This window comes from Xyrauchen texanus, chromosome 7 (assembly GCF_025860055.1).
Source record: "Xyrauchen texanus isolate HMW12.3.18 chromosome 7, RBS_HiC_50CHRs, whole genome shotgun sequence".
NCBI lineage: Eukaryota > Metazoa > Chordata > Actinopteri > Cypriniformes > Catostomidae > Xyrauchen > Xyrauchen texanus.
In genome coordinates this window covers 7,436,740-7,461,993 of record NC_068282.1, presented here as the reverse complement: position 1 = coordinate 7,461,993, position 25,254 = coordinate 7,436,740, and the positions used below count along the sequence as shown (strand labels likewise).

Sequence of the window (25,254 nt, the reverse complement as noted above, 5' to 3'; positions counted from 1 at the left end):
CTTACAATTGTGGTGAGAAGAATGTCATCTCAAATGCCATTATATTATATATATATATATATATTTAAAAAGCTGAAAACTACATATACTTTTCTCCCAGCCTTAGTTTACAGTATTTCAAGTGTAGAGTAACGCTCAGGCCTGTCATGTGTGCACCCCCCCCCCCCCATTTCTTGTCCAAATCTGTCACTCTCACGCGCTCTCTTTAAGCCAATTTTTTTTTTTTTGATAATACTGTTAGCCACATTCCTCCTAGCCTGATAGCTTCACAACCAACAAACAACTTACATTAACGTATTAATTATTAGTGTTTAAACTTAATGGAAATAATTAGACTCAGTCATGCAACAGTCCTGAAATAGTTGTCTGTAAATTTCAATATACTAAAGTGACATGACTAAGCTATAAATGTCAATAATTGCATTTGCTTTTTATTTTTGTCTCTCTCTTGCCGCACAATCAACCAGTTAGACTGGTTCCCAGCAGGCCCTGGGGCCACTGAGGAAGGGCGGGCGAGAGAGAGCGCGAGCGAGTGGATGGGGCAGTGTCTTCTTTGTAGTAATGCTAAAACTACATCTACTTCCTGCACTTAAAGTATAACAGATAACATTCAACTAAAACTCATCTCAACTACTGAATCACATAGCCCAGGATGAATCTGCCAAATGAAAATAAAAATGTAGCCTGTCACTTTGTAAGAAACTGCACTACAACATAATACAACGTTTAAACCAAATTGCACAATTAATTTTCTGACGTGACCAATTCAAATAAAATACAAACATTTTACTAAAGAAAACATCTAATGGGACTTGTGTTACTTTTTACAAAATAACTCCCATGTCATGTCATATGTACAAAAACATATATTTTTTTATTAAATGGATTAAAGTCAGAAACTGTCAGGTAGTAAATCTGGTGACACAGCCTGACAGGTAGTAAACAATTTCTGCACCAAGTTTGATTTTGGTATGGTGCGTTTTCCGATTCAACCCTGATATGCTCCTGTCATCTCTCCACAGTTATTGTAATAAAAATGGCAAAATGCCCCCCCACCAAAAAAAAAAAAGCCAGTTTCGTGTCTGGTTCTAGTAATAAAAATGGCTAAAAATGCCTCAAAATAAATGTAAAATTATATATAAAACACAATTTCATGCCCAGTTCGGTTTTAAAACCATGGCAAAAAAATAAGAAATATGCATCATGCAAAATACAGTTTCATGGCCGGTTCTGTTAATAAACCATGGAAAAAAGGCTCTATAAATAAATGAAAAATCAAATAAAACACAATTTTGATGGCCAGTCCTGTTAATAAAAATAACAAAAATGCCCCCCAAAAGAAAAAGCATCAAAAATACAATCTCAAAACTTCAATATAAAGAACTATTTATGGGCAGTCACTCAACTGACCCATGATTGGCACGATTGGTTAAAAAAAATACAATTAAAATAAATGTTAGTAGATGCTAACCTTTTTTTTAGTCTTTACATAAACTTCCAACATTGAAATCCTGCTAAACAGTCATGCACTTTAAGTCCATCAAGTTTTCACAAAAAATAAATCGAATATACTGTATTAATAAACAAATAACATCTTAAAGTTTTTAATCATGTATTATATATTTAATTATCTGGTTACACTTCTATTTTAAAGCTGTAGTCTGAATAAGCAGGTGAAGCATTTGTCTTTTCTATTTTTAAACACATAGGGCCACCAAGTTTGAGTCACCTTTAATTAAATCATAACCAGGCCCATTGGCGCAGGTCAGGGCGGCTCTCCACTCCACTTTCCCCAGACACACAGCACCTGTCTGGGTGATGAGGGAGCAGGGAGGTCCTGGATGACAAAGTGTGTGGCTCAGGTGAGGCCCTCTTAAGGGAGGGTTTAGATGTTATTACTGGTAATCAGTCGTAATAAATGCCCCACCATTATACCCGAGTGTCACGCACATCTCCCACAGGTGGGGTGAGGTTTCAATTCAGGTGTTGTCCCCAAGCATAGAATAGCTGCTAATTAGAATTGCACAAAGCACAAAAGATCCTACAACCAGGGAGAAAGTTAATGCACATTCTTTACAGAAATCCACAACACCCATCTACATAGACTAGGTGTATGCGATACATACTTATGTATGCTTATTTATTTTTTAGGTGTACGTAATCCACTCACACAATGTTTTATGGCACTTCTATGTTAATGCATTCTAAAATGTAGAAAATAGTAATAATAAACAATGAGTAGCTGTGACCAAACTTTTGACTGGTAGTGTATGTCCAAGTGAATAAAAAAGTGGAACGACACAGCCCCATTTCAAATGGTACACAAAACTTTAAATGGCAACATATGTGGGTGATGGTATGACAGAATCCCTTTCTACTCACCGATGTGAACTCAAAGTCCTTTTGATTGGCTAAATTCAGGATGTAATCAATTCGAAACCGATTTGCTGGACAAGCTAACTGGACCGGAGGTGCCAACGCAGACATCGCCGTCACAATAGTCTGTAGATGAACAAACAAAAATGACAGAGTTTCAGTGTGTGACAACTTTCTTTTAGAACATCTATTCCTAGTATTTTGGATGTTTAGATTTCAAGTTAAAGCCGAGAAACTCCAACACTTACCTCTATAGCTTCTTTTATATTATTCTTGATGTCCTGAATTTTCTGTTTTTTCTCTCTGTAAAGGAAAGGCTTTCATAGTTAAGAGTTCACTTCATTTTTGGCTATCATGTAAAAACATAGCACAATTTAAACAACTTTAAATGGAATATTCCGGGTTCAATACAAGTTAAGCTCGATCGACAGCACTTGTGGCATATATGTTGATTACCACAAAAAAAATTATTTAACAAAAAGCAAAAATCTGGGTTGCAGTGAGGCACTTACAATGGAAGTGAATTCTAATTTTATAAAAAGCACTTACATTAAATCTTCTGTTAAAACATTACAGAATTTATAGAGCATTATTTCAGCTGTAAAGTTGTTTAAATCATCTTTTTTCCAGTCATTTTAGGGTTTTAAGGTGTATGACGTTACGTCGTCATGGCAACGAAGTTATACAATTTATCACACTAAAATCATGTTAACGTGCATATTTTATGAATCTTTTGGCTACTAGAACCAATATTTCTTATCTTTTTCTTAAGAAAAGGAGGGACGAGCCAAAAATTTTACCGTGTAATCAACATTATGCCACAAATGCTCTCGATTGAGCGTAACTTTGATTGAACCCAGAATATTCCTTTAATACTGCTTAGGGGTGGGCAGTATGAGCAAAATCAATATCATGGTAGGAGTAATTTTAGATCAAAAAATTATTTCCATGACCAAGTGTAAAGGACCATCTCATTTGACTAATTTTCTCTTTTAATTTTAAACTTGATGGACGCAAATGTACAAGTCCCACATTATGTAACAAGAGTTAAAACCTCCTAATTAATATTATAAAATAGATAGTTCCTAAACTAAATTCTGATTGGATGAGTCACATGTGAGCCATCAATTGAAGTGTATATTAATGTTGCTCATAGTAGCACAAATATATCTACCGTCATATAGACAGTATTGCAAAATATTTGACATTTCAAAGAATATACAACCAAACCACCGTCAAACCACCCAGCGCTACCACTACTAATTTTGAATTAAGTACTAATCACTAGTATTTTCTGGTTCCTAAATAATGAATTCCATTTTCTAACAAAAAGGAAAATCGCAATTCATAATGACTTATGACTATTAAATACAGCACATAAAATTATTAGTTTTTGTCCCATTTTAGCATTGTTTTTAACACAAGATTTCTGAAAAATGCTACTACAATTGATCCTAGGATCAGCCTCCACTACTAAAGCATCAACTTTAAACTCAAACTCTTAAGTAACCACAAAACTGGTTTCAGACCAGCTGCTAATCAAACCCAACAAACTAAGATAATGCAATTTAAAACTCATGATTATATAATATGAGGTACAGTGAGCAACATTAATGAATGTACTTTCACAAACAGGAAAGCTATACGAAGTAAAGCATGTCATACATAAACACCTACAGCTGACAGATACATTCTGGTAAGAAACATATACATATCAAAATGATGACTAAAATGATTAATTCCTACAAAAAGTCAACTTAAAAAAAATATACATGGTAGATAGCAGTTTCTTCTGATTTCTGTTTAGTCATCAAATTTTAGTAATTAATTTGCACATGAAAAAACTGATAATATATTAGGAAGAAGGATATTACAGTAAACATAGTATTCCACCAACCATGGATGGCATGTGCGCATTAGTAATTGCATTTTCTCACAAAACGCCAAATCAAACCCATTGAACATACATTGCATAGTGAATATGACATTTGCTCATAGCGAACATGAAGCGTTTTACTTTGAAGTTGCAGTCAGCACTCGTGCGGATCCAGCACAAGCAGCAATCACCTGACAGTTTTAATGGACTGAATCACCAGATTCGATTGTAACAAACTGACCATTATGATTTGTGAATTAGAGGAACTTTTTATCCTGATCCTTAAGTTTTGAGTCTGGCTAATTGGATTTGCACTTCAGATGAAGATATTAGGAGAGCGCTCGACAGGAAAAAATGTCTGGATTCGGCCAAATGGGAAAACATCGATTTATCAGCTTCAGCGATATAGCTGTCGACCACTATCCACAAGACAAACTAATAACTGAATTAAAACAAATTATATTGTTCAAACGTTTACATCTCCTTGGTGCTTAATACGATCTTGTTGCATCCGTGATGACCAATGACTGTTAGTTTCTTTTGTAATAGTCGTGCATGAGTCCCTGCTTTGTCCGGAGTAGTGAAGCTATCTACTATTCTTAAGAAATATTCTCCAGGTACTGCACAGGCTTTGGTTTTCCAGCATCATCTCCTCAAACAAGTTTTCCCATCAATGACTATACAAGTATGATGCTGAGATCCAGCTTTTGACACTTAGGACAACTGAGGGACTCAAACGAAACTATTACAAATAGATGCTCAAGGCGGCAACACACTATATTAATAACAAAGGTGATGTCAACTTTTGAACAGGATATGTAAATAGTTCTTATTTTATCATGTGGAACATATGTAAATACATGTAATGAAACTTCTGAAGGGCAGTAGTGTTAAGTACAAAATATGATCTTTAAAGGGTAACTAAACCCTAAACCAACTTTTTTTAGTTAATGATCTGTAAGCATGGGGCTTTATTAGTACTGGTCATTGATTCAAGTAATTCTTTTGACATTTGTGTATAAAGTGTTTTAATTCTACAATATATGGTATAAAAATGTCTGAGTGCTGCCCTCTTCAGGTTGAACGGTGGCTACTGCAGTTGAATTTTCCTATTGGCTGTTGCAGTACTTCGTGACATAAGCGGTGACAGCTGACGTAAGCAGGTTCCAGCTCACCACGCCAGATTCATGTACATGTCGTCTTGCGACCGTGTGAGGAATAATAATAACATAGAGTCTGACAGCAGCTGTCAATTAATCCGTCACTACGAGTCTCAGGTGCCCCCGCTCAGCCCCGCACTCGGTTCGTTCCCTCTATCCCTGCAGGGGTCTGCCCACTTTTCCAGCATTTTCAAATATTTCTAGTGGGTGGAGTCAGACTCTGAGCAGGTGTTTAGTTACCCTTTAATGTCTTTCTGCGCTTAACTGTAAACATGTATTATATATTGTTTTTTTTTAAACTCTTGGTTATCAGCTGTCTTTCTTTTCTATGACTCTCGAACTTGCTTTTGAACAACCATCTAAATCAAGCATTTCTGTAATTTGGCAACTAAGAACAGCCATTTGGCTCCTAAATGTTTACGTTTAGGAGCCAATGGCCCCAAAGTAATTTATGCTGTAAATGACCTAAACAAAAATGCAACATGCAACAAAAGCCATGATGATGGGTGAAAACAAAGTGCATTTAAACTTTAAATGACATATCACTATTAGCCATGCTTACAGGCAGAATGAAAATCTACTTCAGTTTGCGTTTGGTTTAAGCGACATCAACAAAATACATAGATGTGAGAATCATACTTACTCAGCATTGAAGCCATTGACGTGTAAAATGCGCATCTGTTTGACTATGGTGCTCTTCCCTGATTCTCCAGCTCCTAAGAGATGAGCAAAATAAAGATATAACTCACAAGGGGGCAGTGGGTTCAGATATCACCTGATTCAACAGTAATAATTAATTAGATTTCACAGTAGCATTTCTTTTAAAGGACAAACTAAACATGCACCACTAGCAGAAAATTTGTGTCCGAAAAAATATGACTGACGGTTCCCTGACATCTAAACAAAAAACAAAAGTGTATGCAGTATGATTATTAAATAAATACTACCCCAGATAGCACACGTACATCTCTGAGATGTCTGTTTTAAATAATTTCATCTGGCAAGCATCACAATCTAACTAACATCTGTTAAACATCTTAAAAAGATCCGATTTACAAGCATTCTATATCATAAACATCTCAAAGACATCTGCTGAATGTCTTGACATCTGTGGCATACGTATTGCTATACATCTTCTAGACGTATTGCAGATGAGCGAACAACATGAAAAATACTTCTTCCAGATGTAAACAGTAAACACACACATCAAATTGATGTCTGGGTGATGCAAGTGTGCTTTCAGGGACAGCAAACTTCACAATAATGAGCCAGATTTGTCAAAGGTACACATATCAAAATGATTCTACAATTTAGTGCACAACGGTCTGAATTTTCTAGTGCTAAAAATAATTAACGTATTTCCCTTTGGCTGTGAAAAGTAAGCAACAGAGGCACTAACACACACGAAACACTTCAGATTTGGGCCTCAAGTTCAGATATATGATGAGAACCTCATTATCACAACACATATTATGTTACCAAGTTCCAATTGTGTCAGAAAAGCCTTTTTGCATACAAGAATTCCACTTCTGAGCTCCAATTACACTGGTAGACATCCCTAAATCATATATCATTACGACACACTTAAAAAATGGGTCTCTAGAAATATACCCGTTTCCTCCCTTAAATACCAGACATTATGATTTAGAGAGCTTCGCCACGCTGAACACAAGGTATTTTGATTTAGAATAGGCCACTTTAAGACCATGTGCGTATTGGAACCATGATAAACAATGAGACTGTTAAACAGAGAGAACTGGCTTTTATCAGAGTAATCTTTAAACAGAGACTAAATCAAATAAAACTTAAGTTAAAACAGCCTCATGGTGTGCTATGAAAGGCCTATGCAACTGAAATGCCCACAGATCATATAAGATTTGATGTACTTGGGTATAAATATTCCAAACATATGGAATTATTTTATTTTTAGATATAATTAACTTGTTTCAATTGCATTTAATAATTGTATTTCAACTGAGACGTCATAGTGGATCATCCATGAAATGTCCAAATAAGTCAGTGCAAATTTCTTACACTTATTTTGGAGATGCCCAGAGTGCAAAATCTATACTTCTACTATGCAAACCATTCTTAATAATATAATAATACTCTTAATTACTAGTAGTATGTATATTTCTTCAGCTTCCTTTATTTATTACATATATTTTATCTATGTTTACTTATTAAAATTATTGCAATTACCTTGTTGAATACGACAATTTAGAGCTTGACATTAAGTCCTAGGCCCATACATACGTTAAGTGAAAAGAGATCAAATCTAAAGCCGTCAAAGACACAGCTTCCTATTATTGACAAAATCTTACCATCCAAGCTAAATCTAAAAATGATGCTCACTCCCAAAACAACTTAAAATGATTGTTTGTCTCAATATTTCAGAATTACATCTATGTATATGTGCAAAGAGAGGCACATGACAAGGTATAAAGATGATAAGATGCTGTCTAAACTGGAGTGAACAAAACCATAGTAAACAATCCTCAATTTATTACAACTAAGCTTCTTTACAAAGGTTTTAAGAGTCTGCATGTTAAAATACAGTCAGCTGATGAAGCAGTACATGAATGTGCTTGGGAGTGATGTATCTCCATAAGGTAGCATGATTCATGTGAAGTGAATGTGGTCAACTTTTTGGCTGTGACGTTTCAAATCAGGTAAGCCCAAATATTTCCATAATGACAACTCTCTTTTGCATAAATCAAATGGGAATTAATGGTGATATCAGGGCTGTGTATTATGATGCACCACAGGCCTCAATAAGCCTACAGCAAAAGATGTCCCCATCAACTTTGAACGCCTACATCATTTACTTGAATACATGTTTTAAATGTACACAAAAGCCATTAGAGAATTCTATTTCGAACGCCACGCGTGTGACGGAGCATTATGACATCACAACAGCACAGAACGTCCAGCAGGAAAGTATTCGCAGGCGTGACAGAACCTCTTTCTGACCAACCTACCTAACAGTAGTAGTCGATGAGTTGCTCTGTAGATCTGTTTGTCTTTCTGGAGCTGTTTCTCTATCTTTTTGTTTGCTTCCCTCTGGGCCTTCTCCTCATTTCGCTGGTCCTCAGTCTTACTGTTGCCCAAACAACCCATTTTCCCAAAAACCCAAGAAAAGTTTTGGGGGGTGGGTGGTGGGGAAGAGGTGAATATAGCGTATGAATAAATTGTCAAAATTCCTCGATTGGCCTCCGATCAAAACACTTTGATGGAAAACAGGGACATTTATCCTCGCATGCACATAGCTCCTGTGGATTCAGAATAACACAGGGGGTTTTGTTGATATGGGCAGATCAAGGCAAGGGGAAATATGAAAGCTATTACTATGGGTGACTAGTATTGGCGAGAATAGGAGGGCTGGTGGTGGTGAAAACACTAGGCCGAGTCCTGTCGAGCGTTTGCTGCGATAAAAATATGAGACTTCGTCAAATGTTATGTGTGTATGAATGTGCATCCAGCGTAGACTTCGACGTTACATTAATGATTTCGTTACGGCTTTCCGAGGCACAGAAATCCAAAGGCGATTTAGCAAATTTCCCGTCGCGAATCCATGGTCGCGTTCCCGAAATAACGATTCTGCCCAGCACTCCTATTAAAATCATCAATAGCTCCACAAAATGTGATTATTTATGATTAATCCGCTCGCCAATGCAACGCGACGGGCAGAACGATATAGAAAGGGTGGCTACAAATTAAAAAAATAAATATTTCCACCAAAATGACGGCATGTGGATCATTCCGCCCTGCGCCGTGGCCGACATGAACCTTTTAACTCCTATATGAAACGACGTAGTTTAGTAGAAAAATACGGTGCTGCTAAACAAAATCCCCCGTAGATAGACGTTATTTTCCCTCCTGTTCTGCGTATGGTGACTGATCGCGTTTTTCGGCTTGTCCAAATCAAAAGAGGCCCTTCGCCGTCTCGGTTACAGTAATTTGAATTTCTTCTCACATCCGTAGGCTCTGCTTTGACGCGAGCGCCGATCCTACGGTTCTTTCGACCGCATATGCAAATGCCACCGAATCTGGAGAATCCGTCGATATTTTACCGGTTATAGCAGTCCGAGTCCGCTGTCAGGCTACGCTTTGTATCCTTCTTGAATTCGGGTGGTGGATCGGCTATACATGTGCATTTGGAAACGTGAAGATAAATCCAAAACCACAATGACAGCGATTTCCCTGTGGACGGAGCGCGTTGCCTCCCAAATAGCCGCGGATGAATCCTTTTCGACAGAGTATTTGTAGCTACTATTTCCTTTTCTCAGTGAATTTTACATTGAGATAGATAGCGTTGAAGAGATGGGTGGGGCAAACAGCTCTCATTGAACCCGGAGTACGGGCAGCGGCTAATCACATGACAGCCAGAAAACGTCAGCAAGCGGCGATTCTGCGGAGAAAAGGCGCCCTCTTTGAAGACATGATTCATACGTGGAAAAGTTCGCGATTTGATCCTATTAGTCTTTCACTATGGGCCATTATCGTTGGCTATATGTAGGCATTGCAATATATTCTTATGTATGTATATATATGCTCTATATTACAGTAGACTTTGTCAATAACTAGCTTGACTGGTTAATTCGTAATGGTAAAATCACATGTTTCACATGCAAGAGATTGATTAACCTCTCTATTAATCAAGTAACTAACAACTGAATCAATACAAATGTTACATTGTAGCAGCAGTTGATTAATTGAACGAAAATTTCAAAGGCAATATCATTCATTTTAAAGTAAAGTGATCGTCGTTGGTTGTTGAATTGCACATATTGACTACCTATGACCTCCTTAGGTGTTTTAACTGTATCAACTTAAAGTAAAAATGACTGCAGTAGTAAACTGGCACAGTAGCGAGAGAGCATTTAAAGGAATAGTTCACCCAAAAATGAAAATGCTCTCATAATTTACTCACCCTCATGCCATCCCAGATGTGTCACTTTCTTTCTTCTACAGAACACAAACAAAGATTTTTTATATATATAGAAGGATATCTCAGCTCTAGGTCCATACAAAGCAATAGAACTTTGAATGTCCAAAAAGCATATAAAGGCAGCATAAAAGTCATTCATAAGACTTCGCAGGTTAAATAATATCTTCAGAAGCAATAAGATAGGTGTGGGTGAGAAACAGATCAATATTTAAGTCCTTTTTATTTATATATTCTCCTCCCTTCCCAGTAGGTAGTGAAATGCACAAATAATCTGAATCACCAAAAACAAAAGAATGTGAAAGTGAAAGTGTAGATAAATAGTAAAAAAGGACTTCAATGTTGATCTGTTTCTCCCCCACACCTATCATCTAATTTCTGAAGATAAAGATTTAACCAGTGGAGTCTTGTGGATTACTTTTATGCTGCCTTTATGTGCTTTTCGGACCTTCAAAGTTCTGGCCACCATTCACTTGCATTGTATGGTCCCACAGAGCTGGGAAGTTCTTATAGAAATCTTTGTTTGTGTTCACCAGAAGAAAGAAAGTCATACACTTCTTGGCATTAGGGTGAGTAAATGATGAGAGAATTTATATTTTTCTCTTTAAAGTATTAATCATTGCATGTATATTTATGAATGTAAGTGTTCATAGGAACAAAGAAAAAAGTCCCACTTGATTTTTCTGCATATTTTATAAGCGCAACTGTTTAAAGTTGTTTATGAGAATGTGATATTTTATGGCAATAACATACCATTAAACAGGCAGATCCATCTAAAAGTATTTTATAACGATTATATTATTATGACAGTAAAATGTAAAATATAGGCCTTGATGTAAGCCTGATTTTATTCAACATAGAGCAACACAAATTCATCCAGTAGATTAGAATACGAAGACCTGGATTAGTGAGAATCTCCACAGACATACAGGCCCATGTTTCTGCATAGTCCATACAAAATTATGTGTTATTTTTACTGACATATACTCCACAAAACCTGTTATTTTGTTACTGTTAATCAGTCAATACTGCTCCTTACCCTTTGTGATGTATTACTTGTGCAGATGGTGATATAATGAAGTTACTAACCAACAAACTATAACCAAAATAAATCTGTAATGCAAAATATGAACCTACGAAAAAAAAATTGCATGTCTTCTATTCTGATTAATTTCTAAATCTATTAGACTACACATGATACCAAGGTTTAAAAATACTAAAGTGGATGTAAATTAAAGTAATACTAATTAAACAGCTCTTATAAGCTTTTTAGAACAATTACTTTAATTAAAAATAGTTTGCACGGATACTTCAGTATTAACAGGTTTTATGTGAATGTACAAATATTATGTGCAACATCTTTAGATGTGAAATACAGTCAAGAGCACAGCTGTGACAATTTGCTGTTTTTTATTATCTTCCATCAGTTAATATAAGTCAAATACATGCTAAAAAAGACCAAGTCCAGCACTGATGTTATTTCATTCACAAAAATTAATCTACACATATAATATCTTTTGCAATGTCATATTAATAATAATCAGATTTTTTTACAAATATATATATATTTATCTATATGTTTTCAGACAATTGGCTAAAAAATTGTGACATGCTCATATACAAAGACTAAACCAATGAAACCAAAACTAAGAGATCATACACAAGTCACAGTAATGTCAAAACACAAGAGACACATTTGTTTATGACATCGACCAAATTGGAAAATGAGGTTTCATGGAGCTATTTTTGACACACTGTGGTCTATTTATGATCGCCTATCTTTGTATGATATTAGGGGACATAGACTAAACAGTCCTACTATATAGAAGTCAATGGCAGAAACTCAAGCCTAAGCTAATCAACAAAATCCACTATAAACGTCACCCTCCTCAGTTGAAGCTACTGAATGGACACACCCACACAGAATACATTATAATATCTTGGATTTGTTTAAACCTTAATGGATGCAATTGAAATTCCTATTGACACATGAATAAAGTAAACACTTCTAAATGTAAAACTTGTGGTTATATTGATATCCATCACATTGAGTTAACTCTAGTATGATCTGCTACCAGAAAGTGGCAGCATTTCTCCAATATTAGTGTTAACGTTACAGCAGACCTTTAGTAGGGTTTTAGTACTAAGTTGAAAACAAGACTGGGTGTATTCAGAACTCTGTACGTAAGACAATTCAGAAACATTTAAATCATGAAATAAAATTAAAGGGGGGATTACACCAATTCTAAATGAGGATAATCAGAATACATAAGGGAATATATACACATCTTGTAGCATAAGACATACATACACTAGGTATACTAGATTCCATTGTCCCACACAATTATGATTCCATTGTCAAAAGTCACATTTATGATCCATTGTACCATATATTACAGATAGGCCCTTACAAGTTTCTTTATAAAATGAGAGAAAAAATAAAAAATAACCATTCATCAGCCAAAATTAAAATTCTGTCATCATTTACTCACCCTCTCATTGTTCCAAACCTGTATTACTTTCTTACATTAGGCAGAATGACAGACTAATCATACATTTACAAAAAGATGCAATAAAAGTGAATGCTGACGGAGGCTGTCAGTCCTACACATTCAGCTTAACATTTAATTAGTGTTTTATACATTCGAAAGTAAGTCATACAGGTTTGGAACGACATGAGGCTAAGTAAATGATAACAGAGTTTTCAATTTTGGGTTAACGGGTGGTTATTATACCTCCATTTTGTAGTATAATATTTGTAAGATTAAAATGGATGGTGATTAATCACAAAATTAAAAGAGACAGAAACATTCAAGCACTTGAAAACCCCGATGGCAGGAAATGTTTAACCTTATGACACTTCATTTTCATTTAAAGAGTTTTGCCATTTCTGAAATTCACTTAACAAGTAGAAAGATTCATATTTTGTTAGTAATTATTTTTTTAAGAATTTTATTATATTTACAATTATATATATCCACCATTAGTAGCAGACCCTTCAAGTCCTGTAACTCACTAGGTGGAGCCATTGTAGATCGGACATGTTGGTCCAGCACATCCCACAGATGCTCAATCAAATTGAGATCCAGGGAATTTGGAAGCGAGGGCAACACCTTAAACTCTTCATCATGTTCCTCAAACCATTCCTGAACAATGTGTGCAGTGTGGCAGGGCGCATTAAGCTGCTGAAAGAGGCAACTGCCATCAGGGAATACCGTTGCCATGAAGGGGTATACCTGGTCTGCAACGATGCTTATGTAGATGGCACATGTCTAACGAACGTGAATGGACAGACCCAGGGTTTCCCAGCAGAACATTGCCCACAGCATCACACTCCCTTAACCGGCTTGTCGTCTCCCCACAGTGCATCCTGGTGCCATCACGTCCCCAGGTAAACACTGCACGTGTCCACGGCCGTTCACGTGGTGTAAAAGAAAACGGGACTCATCGGACCAGACGACATTCTTCCACTGCTCCAAGGTCCAATTCTGACGTTTGCGTACCCATTGTAGGTGCTTTCAACGGTGGACAGGGGTCATCATGGGCACTCTGACCGGTCTGGGTCCCATATGCAGCAGGGATGCGATGCACTGTGTGTTGTGACGCATTCCTCCCCTAACCATCATTCATTTTTTCGGTGACTTTTACCACAGTAAACCTTCTGTCGTTCAGACCAGATGGGATAGACTTCATTGCTCTTGTGCACCGATGATCCTTGGCCACCCAACACCCTGTCGCCGGTTTGACCCTCCTCGGATCACTGTCGGTAGGAACTCACCACTGCTGACCAGGAGCACCCCACAAGCTTTCCCATTTCAGAGATGCTCTGACCCAGTCATCTGGCCATAACAATTTGGCCCTTGTCAAAGTCACTCAGGTCTTTACTCTAGGCCGATTTCTTCTGCATTCAACACGTTGACTACGAGAACTGATTGTTCGCTTACCATCTAATCTACCCAGACCTTGACATGTGGCCTTGTAAGGAGATGATCAATGTCATTCACTTCACCTGTGAGTGGCATTATATTTTTGCTCATCAGTGTATATATTTACTACTATTATTTGTAATTAGGCTTTTACATTCTGAAGAAAATCTGAGTGTTGTGGTGAGTTGCTATGTTGTTGCTAGGTGGTGGTTGCTATGGTGTCTATGGGATTTTTTTTTGCCCCTTTTATCATCCACAAGGTGAAAATCGTAAGTCTGATTCCATAGAAAAGTAATAGCACTCTCCTCAACAGGCCGCATGATTTGAGGTGTCATTGATATCCGTAGCACAAACGGTGCAGTATGAATTATGCGCTGAAGCTTAAAGGGATAGTTCATCCAAAAATAAAAATTCAGTCATTGTTTACTCACCCCTGTGTTTTTATAACCCCATATGACTTTCTATATTTTTCTTAACACAAAGGTAGGAATTGTGAAAAAATATAAATCTCAATTATGTCACACAATGGCAGTTTTTGGTGACCATCTCTTCAAGCTTCATAAATGTGACTCCCCTCAATCCGGGTGGCGGAGGACAAATCTCAGTTGCATCCACATCTGAGACCATCAATCCGCACATCTTATCACGTGGTGTGGAGACTGTTATGACGTTGTGGAAGTAGACACAGGATGAGGATCTAAACGCAGCAAGGTTTATTAAAATAAAAGGGCAACACAAAATAACATGAACAAAAGGAAACATCCACGATGGGAAAAGGTAAACAAAACACGAAAGGCAAACAAAGGGTTAACATAACACGGAAGGTATACACGGGGATAACTGTGGCGAAAACAACGATGGAAACATGGGAAACCGGCATCTACATACAACAAACAACAATACAACGTACAACAATATACAACATACAACAATAAAAACCACTTGACTTGAAACAAAGACCAACAGGGGAAAGGAGAAACAAACAGGGTTAAATACACAAACACAATGAAGACTAAACGAGACACAGATGAGAACAATGAAGAGTGCAAGCAGTGAGAGAGGCCAGGAATTGTGGGAATTGTAGTTTTACACACGGACAGTGAGACTCAGGGCGGACAACAGGGAAAACGTGACATGGAACAGATCGGTTGTCCCGTTCCATTTCACGGTGAAATGGAAAACACGGAGCAGACAACACGGAAACATGACATAAACGTGATGGGTGAAACAGAGAACATAGGGCAGACAACACAGGAACGTGACATAGCCCCCCCTCAAAAGGACCGGATTCCAGACGGTCCTAAGAAAAGGAATAGAAAAAATAAACAAAGCTTCAAGGAGAGGGGGGTTGGACAAGGGGGAAAACAGACAGACCAAAGGGGCCACAAGGGACACAAAGACAGACTAAGGAGGCACACGGGACACAGAGACAGACCAAGGAGGCACAAGGAACAATTAGGCAGTCCATGGGGGAAAAAGGGGCAATTAGGCAGTCCACGGGGGCACAAGGGGCAATTAGGCAGTCCACGGGGGAAAAAGGGGCAATTAGGCAGTCCACGGGGGCACAAGGGGCAATTAGGCAGACCTGGGGATGTGTGAAGGGAACCGGGTCAGGTGGCCTGGGGGGCGTCCACCGGGTAGGGACAGGTTTAGGAGGCCAGGGAGGTATCGACCGGGCAAGGACAGGTTTAGGTGGTCTGGGAGACGGCCACAATAGGGGGACAGGTTTGTATGGCCTGGGAGCAGGCCCCAAGGCAAGGGCCGGTTCTGGGGGCCTGGGAGGTGGCCACGGGACAGAGGCCGGTTTAGGTGGCCTGGGAGGCGACCACGCTATGGGGACAGGTTTGGGTGGCCCGGGAGCTGGCCACAAGGCAAGGGCCGGTTCAGGGGGCCTGGGAGGTGGCCACAGGACAGAGGCCGGTTTAGATGGCCTGAGAGCTGGCCACTTGACAAGGGCCGGCTCAGGGGACCTGGGAGGTTTCAGAGGCGAAGACCTGGTAGGCTCTGGAGTCTCTGGGGGCAGAGCCGTAGGAGGCTCGGGCGGCAGAGCCGTAGGAGGCTCGGGAGGTGGAGCCCTAGAAGGCTCTAGAGGCGGAGCCGTAGGAGGCTCCGGAGGTGGAGCCATAGGAGGCTCGGGGGCGGAGCCATAGGAGGCTCGGGAGTCTCTGGGAGAGGAGCCGTAGCCGTAGGACGCTCGGGGGCGGAGCCCTGGGTGGCTCGAGAGACTTGAGAGGCGGAGCCCTGGGTGGCTCAAGAGGCGGAGCCCTGGAAGGTTCGGGAGGCGGAGCCCTGGAAGGCTCGAGAGGTTTGAGAGGCAGAGCCCAGGAAGGCTCGAGAGGCTTGATAGGCGGAGCCCTGGAAGACTCGAGAGGTTTGAGAGGCGGAGCCCTGGAGGGCTCGAGAGGCTTGAGAGGAGGAGCCCTGGAAGACTCGAGTGACTTGAGGGGCGGAGCCCTGGGAGGCTCGAGATGCTTGAGGGGCGAAGCCCTGGGAGGCCCGGGAGGCTTGAGGGGCGGAGCCCTGGAAGACTCGAGAGACCGGAGAGGCAGAGCCCTAGGAGGCTCGGGAGGAGGAGCCCTGGAAGACTCAAGAGACTTGCGAGGTGGAGCCCTGGAGGGCTCGAGAGGAGGAGCCCTGGAAGACTCGCGAGACTTGAGAGGCGGAGCCCTTGGAGGCTCGGGAGGTTCGAGAGGCGGAGCCTTGGAAGGCTCGAGGGGTGCAGGCTCTTGGACGGTCATGGCTACTGGCGTTGGCCCTGGGATAGTCAGGGCTGCTGGCACTGGCTCTTGGACAGTCATGGCTGCTGGCGCTGGCTCTTGGACGGTCATGGCTGCTGGCTGGCTCTGGGATGGTCGAGGCTACAGGCGCTGGCTCTGGGACGGTCATGGCTGCTGGCGCTGGCTCTTGGACGGTCATGGCTGTTGGCGCTGGCTCTGGGATGGTCGAGGCTACAGGCGCTGGCTCAGGGACAGTCGAGGCTACAGGCGCTGGCTCAGGGACGGTTGAGGCTTCAGGCGCTGGCTGAGGGACGGTTGAGGCTACAGGCGCTGGCTCAGGGACGGTCGAGGCTACAGGCCCTGGCTCTGGGACGGTCGAGGCTGGCAATGCTGGCTTGCTGACCGTGGCAGGCGCGGGCGCTGGATCGCTGACCGTGGCAGACGTGAGCTGGAGAGCGGAGGCTTTACTTCTCCTCCTCCTCCGGGCATAAGAAGTTGGCAGCGCTGGCTCATCAATCCAGGTAGGCAGGGGCTCAGGCTCGACAGCCGGAATCATGAGGGGTAGTTCCTCGGGCGCGAGGTTCCTCAGAACGAGGCTCACGTACTCCCTCCACGGGAGCTCTCCGGGTATCGGCGCCACTCTCCACCGGGATGACGGTAACCCGACCCAGTAGATGGACTTCAGGGCGTCGTCGTTGAGCCCGGTGTGGATGGCGACCGTGGAGAAGAGTGGTGAGTACTCACGGACGGGAAGATTTGCCCGGGACAGTTCGAGGAAAACCGCTGCTAGATCCATTTGGCAGTTTGGGCTTTCTGTTATGACGTTGTGGAAGTAGACACAGGACGAGGATCTAAACGCAGCAAGGTTTATTAAAATAAAAGGGCAACACAAAATAACATGAACAAAAGGAAACATCCATGATGGGAAAAGGTAAACAAAACACGAAAGGCAAACAAAGGGTTAACATAACACGGAAGGTATACACGGGGATAACTGTGGCGAAAACAACGATGGAAACATGGGAAACCGGCATCTACATACAACAAAGACCAACAGGGGAAAGGAGAAACAAACAGGGTTAAATACACAAACACAATGAAGACTAAACGAGACACAGGTGAGAACAATGAAGAGTGCAGGCAGTGAAAGAGGCCAGGAATTGTGGGAATTGTAGTTTTACACACGGACAGTGAGACTCAGGGCGGACAACAGGGAAAACGTGACATGGAACAGGATCGGTGACGGGTGAAACGGAAAACACGAAGCAGACAACACGGAAACATGACATAAACGTGATGGGTGAAACAGAGAACATAGGGTAGACAACACAGGAACGTGACAGAGACATAGTGCATGTGGAGGCTTAATGCTATTCTCTGCGGCATCCACGTACAACTCACCACGCACCCCACTGAGAGTGAACCAAATTATAGTGACCAGGAGGTTACCCCATGTGACTCTAACCTCCCTAGCAACTGGGCCAATTTGTTTGCTTAAGAGACCTGGCTGGAATCACTCATAATGCCCTCGTGACTCCAGAGGTGGTAGTCAGCGTCTTAACTCACTGAGCTACCCAGGCTCCAATCAAATGTATTATTAAGTAAAATTCTTGACTGACCATTGCTGTCCTATGCACGTTCATGAGAGTGCACAAGAGCAACAGTTACACTGCTCCTGCACGTAAGATGGGGCATTCAAGTGAAAATGATCTAAAAACAGGCCTGCCACACTGATAGTAACAACAGAACACAACAGAGCTGCACACAAACCAGAGAACAGAACTTACAAAGCATGTCTGAAGAGTTTGTAGATGAAGAATAGATGTAGTTCTATGCTTATTTTTTTGAACTGGAGCCCTCAAGCAAATGGAGAGAGATAGAGGAGGCTGAAGGCAGCCACAGTCACAACGAATGCAACAAGAATGCCAAGAAATATCTATTTGTAAAGCAACGCATTGTCCTAAGAGTTAGCTTCAATCCATAGAAACCTACAATCAAACCTTTAACTCAGGACTTTGTTGAGGTGTAATGTCATATTACATTAGAGAGTCTTGTTTATAGACAGAGTAATTGCAAGAATTAGGGGCTTTTCTCTTTTATATTGTTACATGAAGAATTGCATGTCTCAAAGATTTTAATATTAGTGCTAGATACTTATGAGACAGTTGCTCTGTCCTTCGCTACTATGTCTGTATATACATTTCGGACATACGTATTTCACGTATGTCTGAAATGTACACATGCTACTTGCACCTAAAGAACATTTGTTTTACTGGCCAATAAGTGCGTCTTTCATCAAATCCAGAACATACTCTGACAGTCCTCGATTTTGGACGCAGTGAGTCACACAGAACAAAAATATAATTGTTAGCAGTCACAATCAATGTGACATTAAAGTTTGTAATTTAGTCTTTTTTTTATTTAAAACTTAGGCTGAAAACATAGACCAGCTCGCCCTATTCAGTAAACAGGCAAATCTTAACAGATTCTAATAAAAAACTGGATGTGGTATGTGTTGGATGATTTTGTCATGCCCTGCCTTTAGACAGAGGCAAAACAGTTGCAGGATAAACAACAGACTCCTTATGACTTCATTAATCTGATTTCATGCAATATTTCGTCCCTTGTTAGAGAATGTTATTCAGTTTAAGAGTAATAACACCATGCAATTATTTAAAAGGGATAGTTCACCCAGAAAATCTGTATGACTTTCTTTCCTCCGTGGAATGCAGAAGGAGATGTTAGGCAGAATGACAGCCAAAGTCACCATTTATTTTCATTGTATGGAAAAAGGAAGCAATGAAAGTCATACAGGTTTGAAATAACCTGAATGAAAGAATCAACATTTTTGATTAACTATCCCTTTAAAAAAACAGCATGATCTCATGAAATTTATGTGACAATGGCAAAAGTTTTGCAAACCAAAATTACATGCTTCATTACACGTTTGGCTGCAGTTTCCCAGTGAAATGTCCAGCGGGGTGGGGGGTTTAAGGTGAATATTAGATGTTTTAAATTGTAAACATACTTCCTTAACCTCAATCTTTATCCTGAACCAAACCAATAGTTTTCCAAAAGACAAATGATAGGTGAACAAAACAGACATCCTTACACTAAACCAACACCTAAATCTAACCGATACGGTTTTAAAAGTAAATTCTACATGAAAAGCACATTTAATGAAGCAACCACATCATTTTGTGTTGCTTCTATGGCACTTTCGCTTCACTTTCACTTCATGCGTTCTTGACTGGGCTCGAATTCCAAATCCAAAGACCAACACTCTATTAGGTGAGCTACTGTGGAAGTTAATCACATTGGATGTCTGTAAATGGGTCTGTATTACAAGTGTTAAAATGTATACATTTTCTTAACATTACAGGGTGTGAGTAATAGGGTGGATAATAAGTGCTAATAATGTCATAAACAGTCATAGTACCCATGATTTGTGTGAAAGTGAATAAAACCTCTAGAGTTAATTTCACCAGGAAACAGCAGCGAAATGTAGAAAGCCGCACAAAAAACTCCATCCATCCATCCATCTTCAACCGCTTATCCGAAGTCGGGTCGCGGGGGCAGCTGCTCCAGCAGGGGGCCCACAACTTCCCTATCCCGAGCCACATTAACCAGCTCTGACTGGGGGACCCCGAGGCGTTCCCAGGCCAGTGTTGAGATGTAATCTCTCCACCTAATCCTGGGTCTTCCCCGTGGCCTCCTCCCAGCTGGATGTGCCTGAAACACCTCCCTAGGGAGGCGGCCAGGGGGCATCCTTACCAGATGCCCAAACCACCTCAACTGACTCCTTTCGACGCAAAGGAGCAGCGGCTCTACTCCAAGCTCCTCACGGATGACTGAGCTCCTCCCCCTATCTCTAAGGGAGAAGCCCGCCACCCTTCTGAGGAAGCCCATTTCGGCCGCTTGTACTCGTGACCAAGTTCTTTCGGTCATGACCCAGCCTTCATGACCATAGGTGAGGGTAGGAACAAAAATTGACCGGTAGATCGAGAGCTTTGCCTTCCGGCTCTGCTCTCTTTTCGTGACAACGGTGCGATAGAGCAAGTGCAATACCGCCCCTGCTGCCCCGATTCTCCGGCCAACCTCCCGCTCCATTGTCCCCTCACTCGTGAACAAGACCCCGAGGTACTTAATCTCCTTCACTTGGGGCAATACCTCCTTCCCTACCTGGAGTACGCACTCCATCAGTTTCCTGCTGAGTACCATGGCCACAAAAAACTCGGTTTGCTAAAATTTCGTTATAGTAAAGTTCATTCTATGGAACTAGGTTGCAAAAAAACAGGTACGTTTAAATGGCCACATCAAAAGATACAACAAGCCAAGCCAAGCTACAAACATTCTCATTGTGGGTGATTCTATATTAAAATGATGAATGATTATGAAACCCAAAGAGGAAAGAGAAAGACAACCACACATACAGATATCATGCATGCAGACACAACCAACCAAGCCCTATAAAACAAACACACAACTGCCAGGGATCATTTTCCTACATTCTAAAGGTTACTGCAAACAGCTTTGTGTGTGTGAGTGAGTATGTGTGTCATCTGTTTTTGAACCGAGCACCCGCATGACTAGTGTATTTTGGTCACAGAGCTTAAACAGTTTCTTCATTTGTTTCGATGGTCTACCCTCCTTGTGTAACTTGTTAATAAAAAGAACAACAGCTCTTATAAAGATCGAAGTATATGAGCCCTTGTGTAATGTTTCTTTATTAAAGCATGGCTGCTCTCAAAGTTGCAATAACTCCTAGAAAGGTTGAGGGGAAAGCCAAGAATCTTCTAAGTTCATAGAAGAAAAAATGAGTTTCTCAGCTTTGAATAAATAATTTGTTCAAGGAATTTCTTGAGATTCAATAAAAAAATAAGAATCATGTGGTATTTCAGTCTAAAAGTGATACATCACATTTTGGATTACAGATAATATTCAGTGTTGAATCTCTGAGGTATATTAGGACCATAAATGGACCAATTAGGACATTCCTCTCCAAAGACAAGTGCAAAAGCTGTCGGAAGGAAAAATTATAATTAAGCATATATACCGCAAGAACAGCACTGTTTTTTCAGACAGTCAAATTGACTTTGGAAAACTGTTTCGCTTCCATTTTTGTACAATTTCAGACCAGAATCAGCTGTTTAAAAAAATTTCTAGATATACAGAATGTTCTGCTAAAATTGTCTGAGCAAGAGACAGTTTATTCTCTGGCTACTTACTACTTTCACTCTTTGCTAATTATTAAACACATAGAGCCAGGGGCCTGGGTAGGTCAGCAAGTAAAGACGCTGACTACTACACCTGGAGTTGCAAGTTCGAATGCAGGGCGTGCTGAGTGACTCCAGTCAGGCTTGCTAAGCAACCAAGTGGCCCAAGTGCTAAGGTGGGTAGAGTCACGTTGGGTTAACCTCCTCATGGTCACTATAATGTGTGGTTTTTGGTCTTGGTGGGGTGTGTGGTGAGTTGTGCATGGATACCGCAGAGAATAGCGTGAAGCCTCGGCGGTAATGCACTCATCAAGCCACATGATAAGATGCGCACACTGATGGTCTCAGACATGGAGGCAACTGAGATTCATCCTCTGCCACCCAAATTGAGGCGAGTCACTACACCACCACAAGGACTTAGCACATTGGGAATTGGGCATTCCAAATTGTTGAGAAAAAGGGGAGAAAAGAAGAAAAAACACACACATAGAGCCAGTTTTTTTCTGACAGAGATTAGATCTTGACCAGATGTTTTCACTGTTACTCAGACGTCATCAGATTTAAAGAAGTTCAGTCCATATGATTATCAAAATTACAATAAATGGCTCTTTACTCTAAAGGTTTTACTTAAGGTTAAATGTTTGGCTGAACTTGTGAAAAGTTATCAAACTTAGAAAAACGATTAGGTAAAATCAAAAATATAAGTCAAGAGAGCCAAGCACATCATGTATTCAGATTCCCAGCATGCACTGCGTCATTAATAAATTATGCAAATTGTAGTGTAACTGTCTTTTAATGATTTTACTGTTTGCTGCTTTTATTCATGTATGCTGTTTTGTTTGTTGTCACTTTCAGTTATTTGTGATGTAGGAATAATTCAGAGCTAATTTAGTTACTTATGATGTAATTTGTCACCAATGTTGTGATTTGTGTTTGAAGTGTTGAGGTCTATGCGTGTCTACTTGACAAACTTGTAGGTATAGTTTACCCAAAACTATTCACCCTCATGCCATCCCAGGTATGACTTTCTTTTGCTTAGCACACACATAGATTTGAAGTATATCTCAGCTCTACAGGTCCATAAAATTATTAGCGGTTATTTGATCTAACTGCGATTATTTGCGATAACCGTGATTATTGTGCACTTTAAAATCCAATCACATTTTAATGCCCAAATAAGGAAATCTTAAGCGAATATATAAATGCCACGGACGATGCGTTTATGTCATTCAACTGAACTGCGGACATCAACCCAGAGCAGCTCCAGTCTGGAAGAGGTGTGAAATGCTTCTCAAATGCTCTGATGCCCGTGCCAAACTAAAAATATAAACGAACAAAGATAAACGTTGAGAGTAAACACAAAGCGCTCCGGTTTCACTTTAATTTAATGATCGGGTAATGGCAAATGTTCCTGGTTTCTGAAATTAGGTCAGAAATATTTTACTATTGGTTAATATAACATAACATAATATAATATAAATACATTGTAATAAAATATACCATTTTACTACAATAAAAATATATGTTATATTTATATAATATATATATATATATATACATACACGGTCAAAAGTTTTGAAAGACTTATTGTTTATTATAATTATTATTTTTTTTTTTTTTCACAATTTAGAATAATAGCAAAGTCATCAAAACTGGAATAACATAATATAGCAATTATGTTGTGACTAAACAAAATCCAAAATTAATCAAAACTGTGTTATATTTTAGCATCTTCAATGTATTCACCCTTTGCCTAGAATTTGCAGACATGTACTCTTGACATTTTCTCAACCAACTTCTTGAGGTATCACCCTGGGATGCTTTTTAAACAGTATTGAAGGAGTTCCCATCTATGTTGGACACTTATTGGCTGCTTTTTTCAAAATTTTCAAAAACTTTTATTACATTTTAGTTTTATTATTAAATAAATTTATATGGTGGCACAATTATATTTTTGCCTACAAAACTAATTTCAGACATTTATGCGTACACATTCAGATCAAAAAGATCACGAGAAACATTTCAGTTCAGTGTACACACACACTGGCGGACAAAGGTTTGGAATAATGTACAGATTTTGCTGTTTCGGAAAGGAAATTGGTACTTTAATTCACCAAAGTGGCATTCAACTGATCATAATGTATAGTCTGGTGTCAGGACATTACTGATGTAACAAATAGCACCTTCACTATTTGAAAAAAGTAATTTTTGATCAAATCTAGACAGCAGCCATCACTCCAACACCTTATCCTGGAGTAATCATGCTAAATTGCTAATTTGGTACTAGAAAACCACTTGCCATACAAACTTGCCATAACAAACACTGCTGAAAGCTATTTGGTTCATTATATAAAGCTAAACATTGTCTTTGTGTTTGTTTTTGAGTTGCCACAGTATACTGGCTTGTCTTAAGGTCAATATTAGGTCAAAAATGACAAAAAAGTAGAGATGCACCGATCAACCGGCCAGGGACCGGAATTAGCCGATTTTCTGCATGCTCAGCCCGGATCGGTGACCGGCCGGTCAGCCTCACGTCTGTCCGATTCCAAGCCGGTCCGTTTAGTTGCCAGCGGCGCAGGCAATAACATCACAGCCACACGTAAACATGTCATTGGCGTGGAAGATCTTCACTGTGAGTGAAGAATACATAAAGTTCGAAATCTGTAATAATTTTAAGGCCAAAGTAAACAGTGGGGATACCACAACAATAACTTTCGGAACAACAAACCTAATTAGACATTTATAACACCATCACCCAGCTGAAAATGCCCATTTTAAAAAAGAAGCTAAAAAGTGAAAGCAGCTAAAGCTAGCCAGAGCTTAGAGCCAGTCACAAGTCAGCAGCCTCTCCTATCATCCCTTGGAATGAGCAGCGAAAAGACCAAAGCAATTACAAGGAAAATTATGGAATTCATAGTCCTGGATGACCAGCTGTTCTCCATAGTTGAGAACAGAGGCTTCAGAAATCTGATACATTTCCTCGATACAGAGTAGGTTATTTTCCGACGTCGCGTTGCCCGAGTTGTTTAATCTCG

The 25,254-nt window shown here is 40.1% G+C and overlaps 1 protein-coding gene across 2 annotated transcripts in view; it reads right to left on the bottom strand.

Moving 5' to 3' along the window:
- Nucleotides 1-25,254, bottom strand: part of gnas (GNAS complex locus) — a 58,721-nt gene that overhangs the window by 29,309 nt on the left and 4,158 nt on the right. Inside the window, exons 1-5 of one of the 2 annotated variants that reach the window (XM_052130987.1) lie at nt 9,486-9,751; nt 8,394-8,684; nt 6,056-6,128; nt 2,625-2,679; nt 2,383-2,502 (exon numbers count right to left, since the gene is read on the bottom strand). In XM_052130987.1, coding sequence (XP_051986947.1) covers nt 2,383-2,502; nt 2,625-2,679; nt 6,056-6,128; nt 8,394-8,532 — 387 coding nt within the window. In that variant the 5' untranslated portion in view covers nt 8,533-8,684; nt 9,486-9,751. Of the gene's footprint in view, nt 1-2,382; nt 2,503-2,624; nt 2,680-6,055; nt 6,129-8,393; nt 8,685-9,485; nt 9,752-25,254 lie in introns of those variants that run through there. The other variant, XM_052130986.1, reaches the window with a different exon arrangement.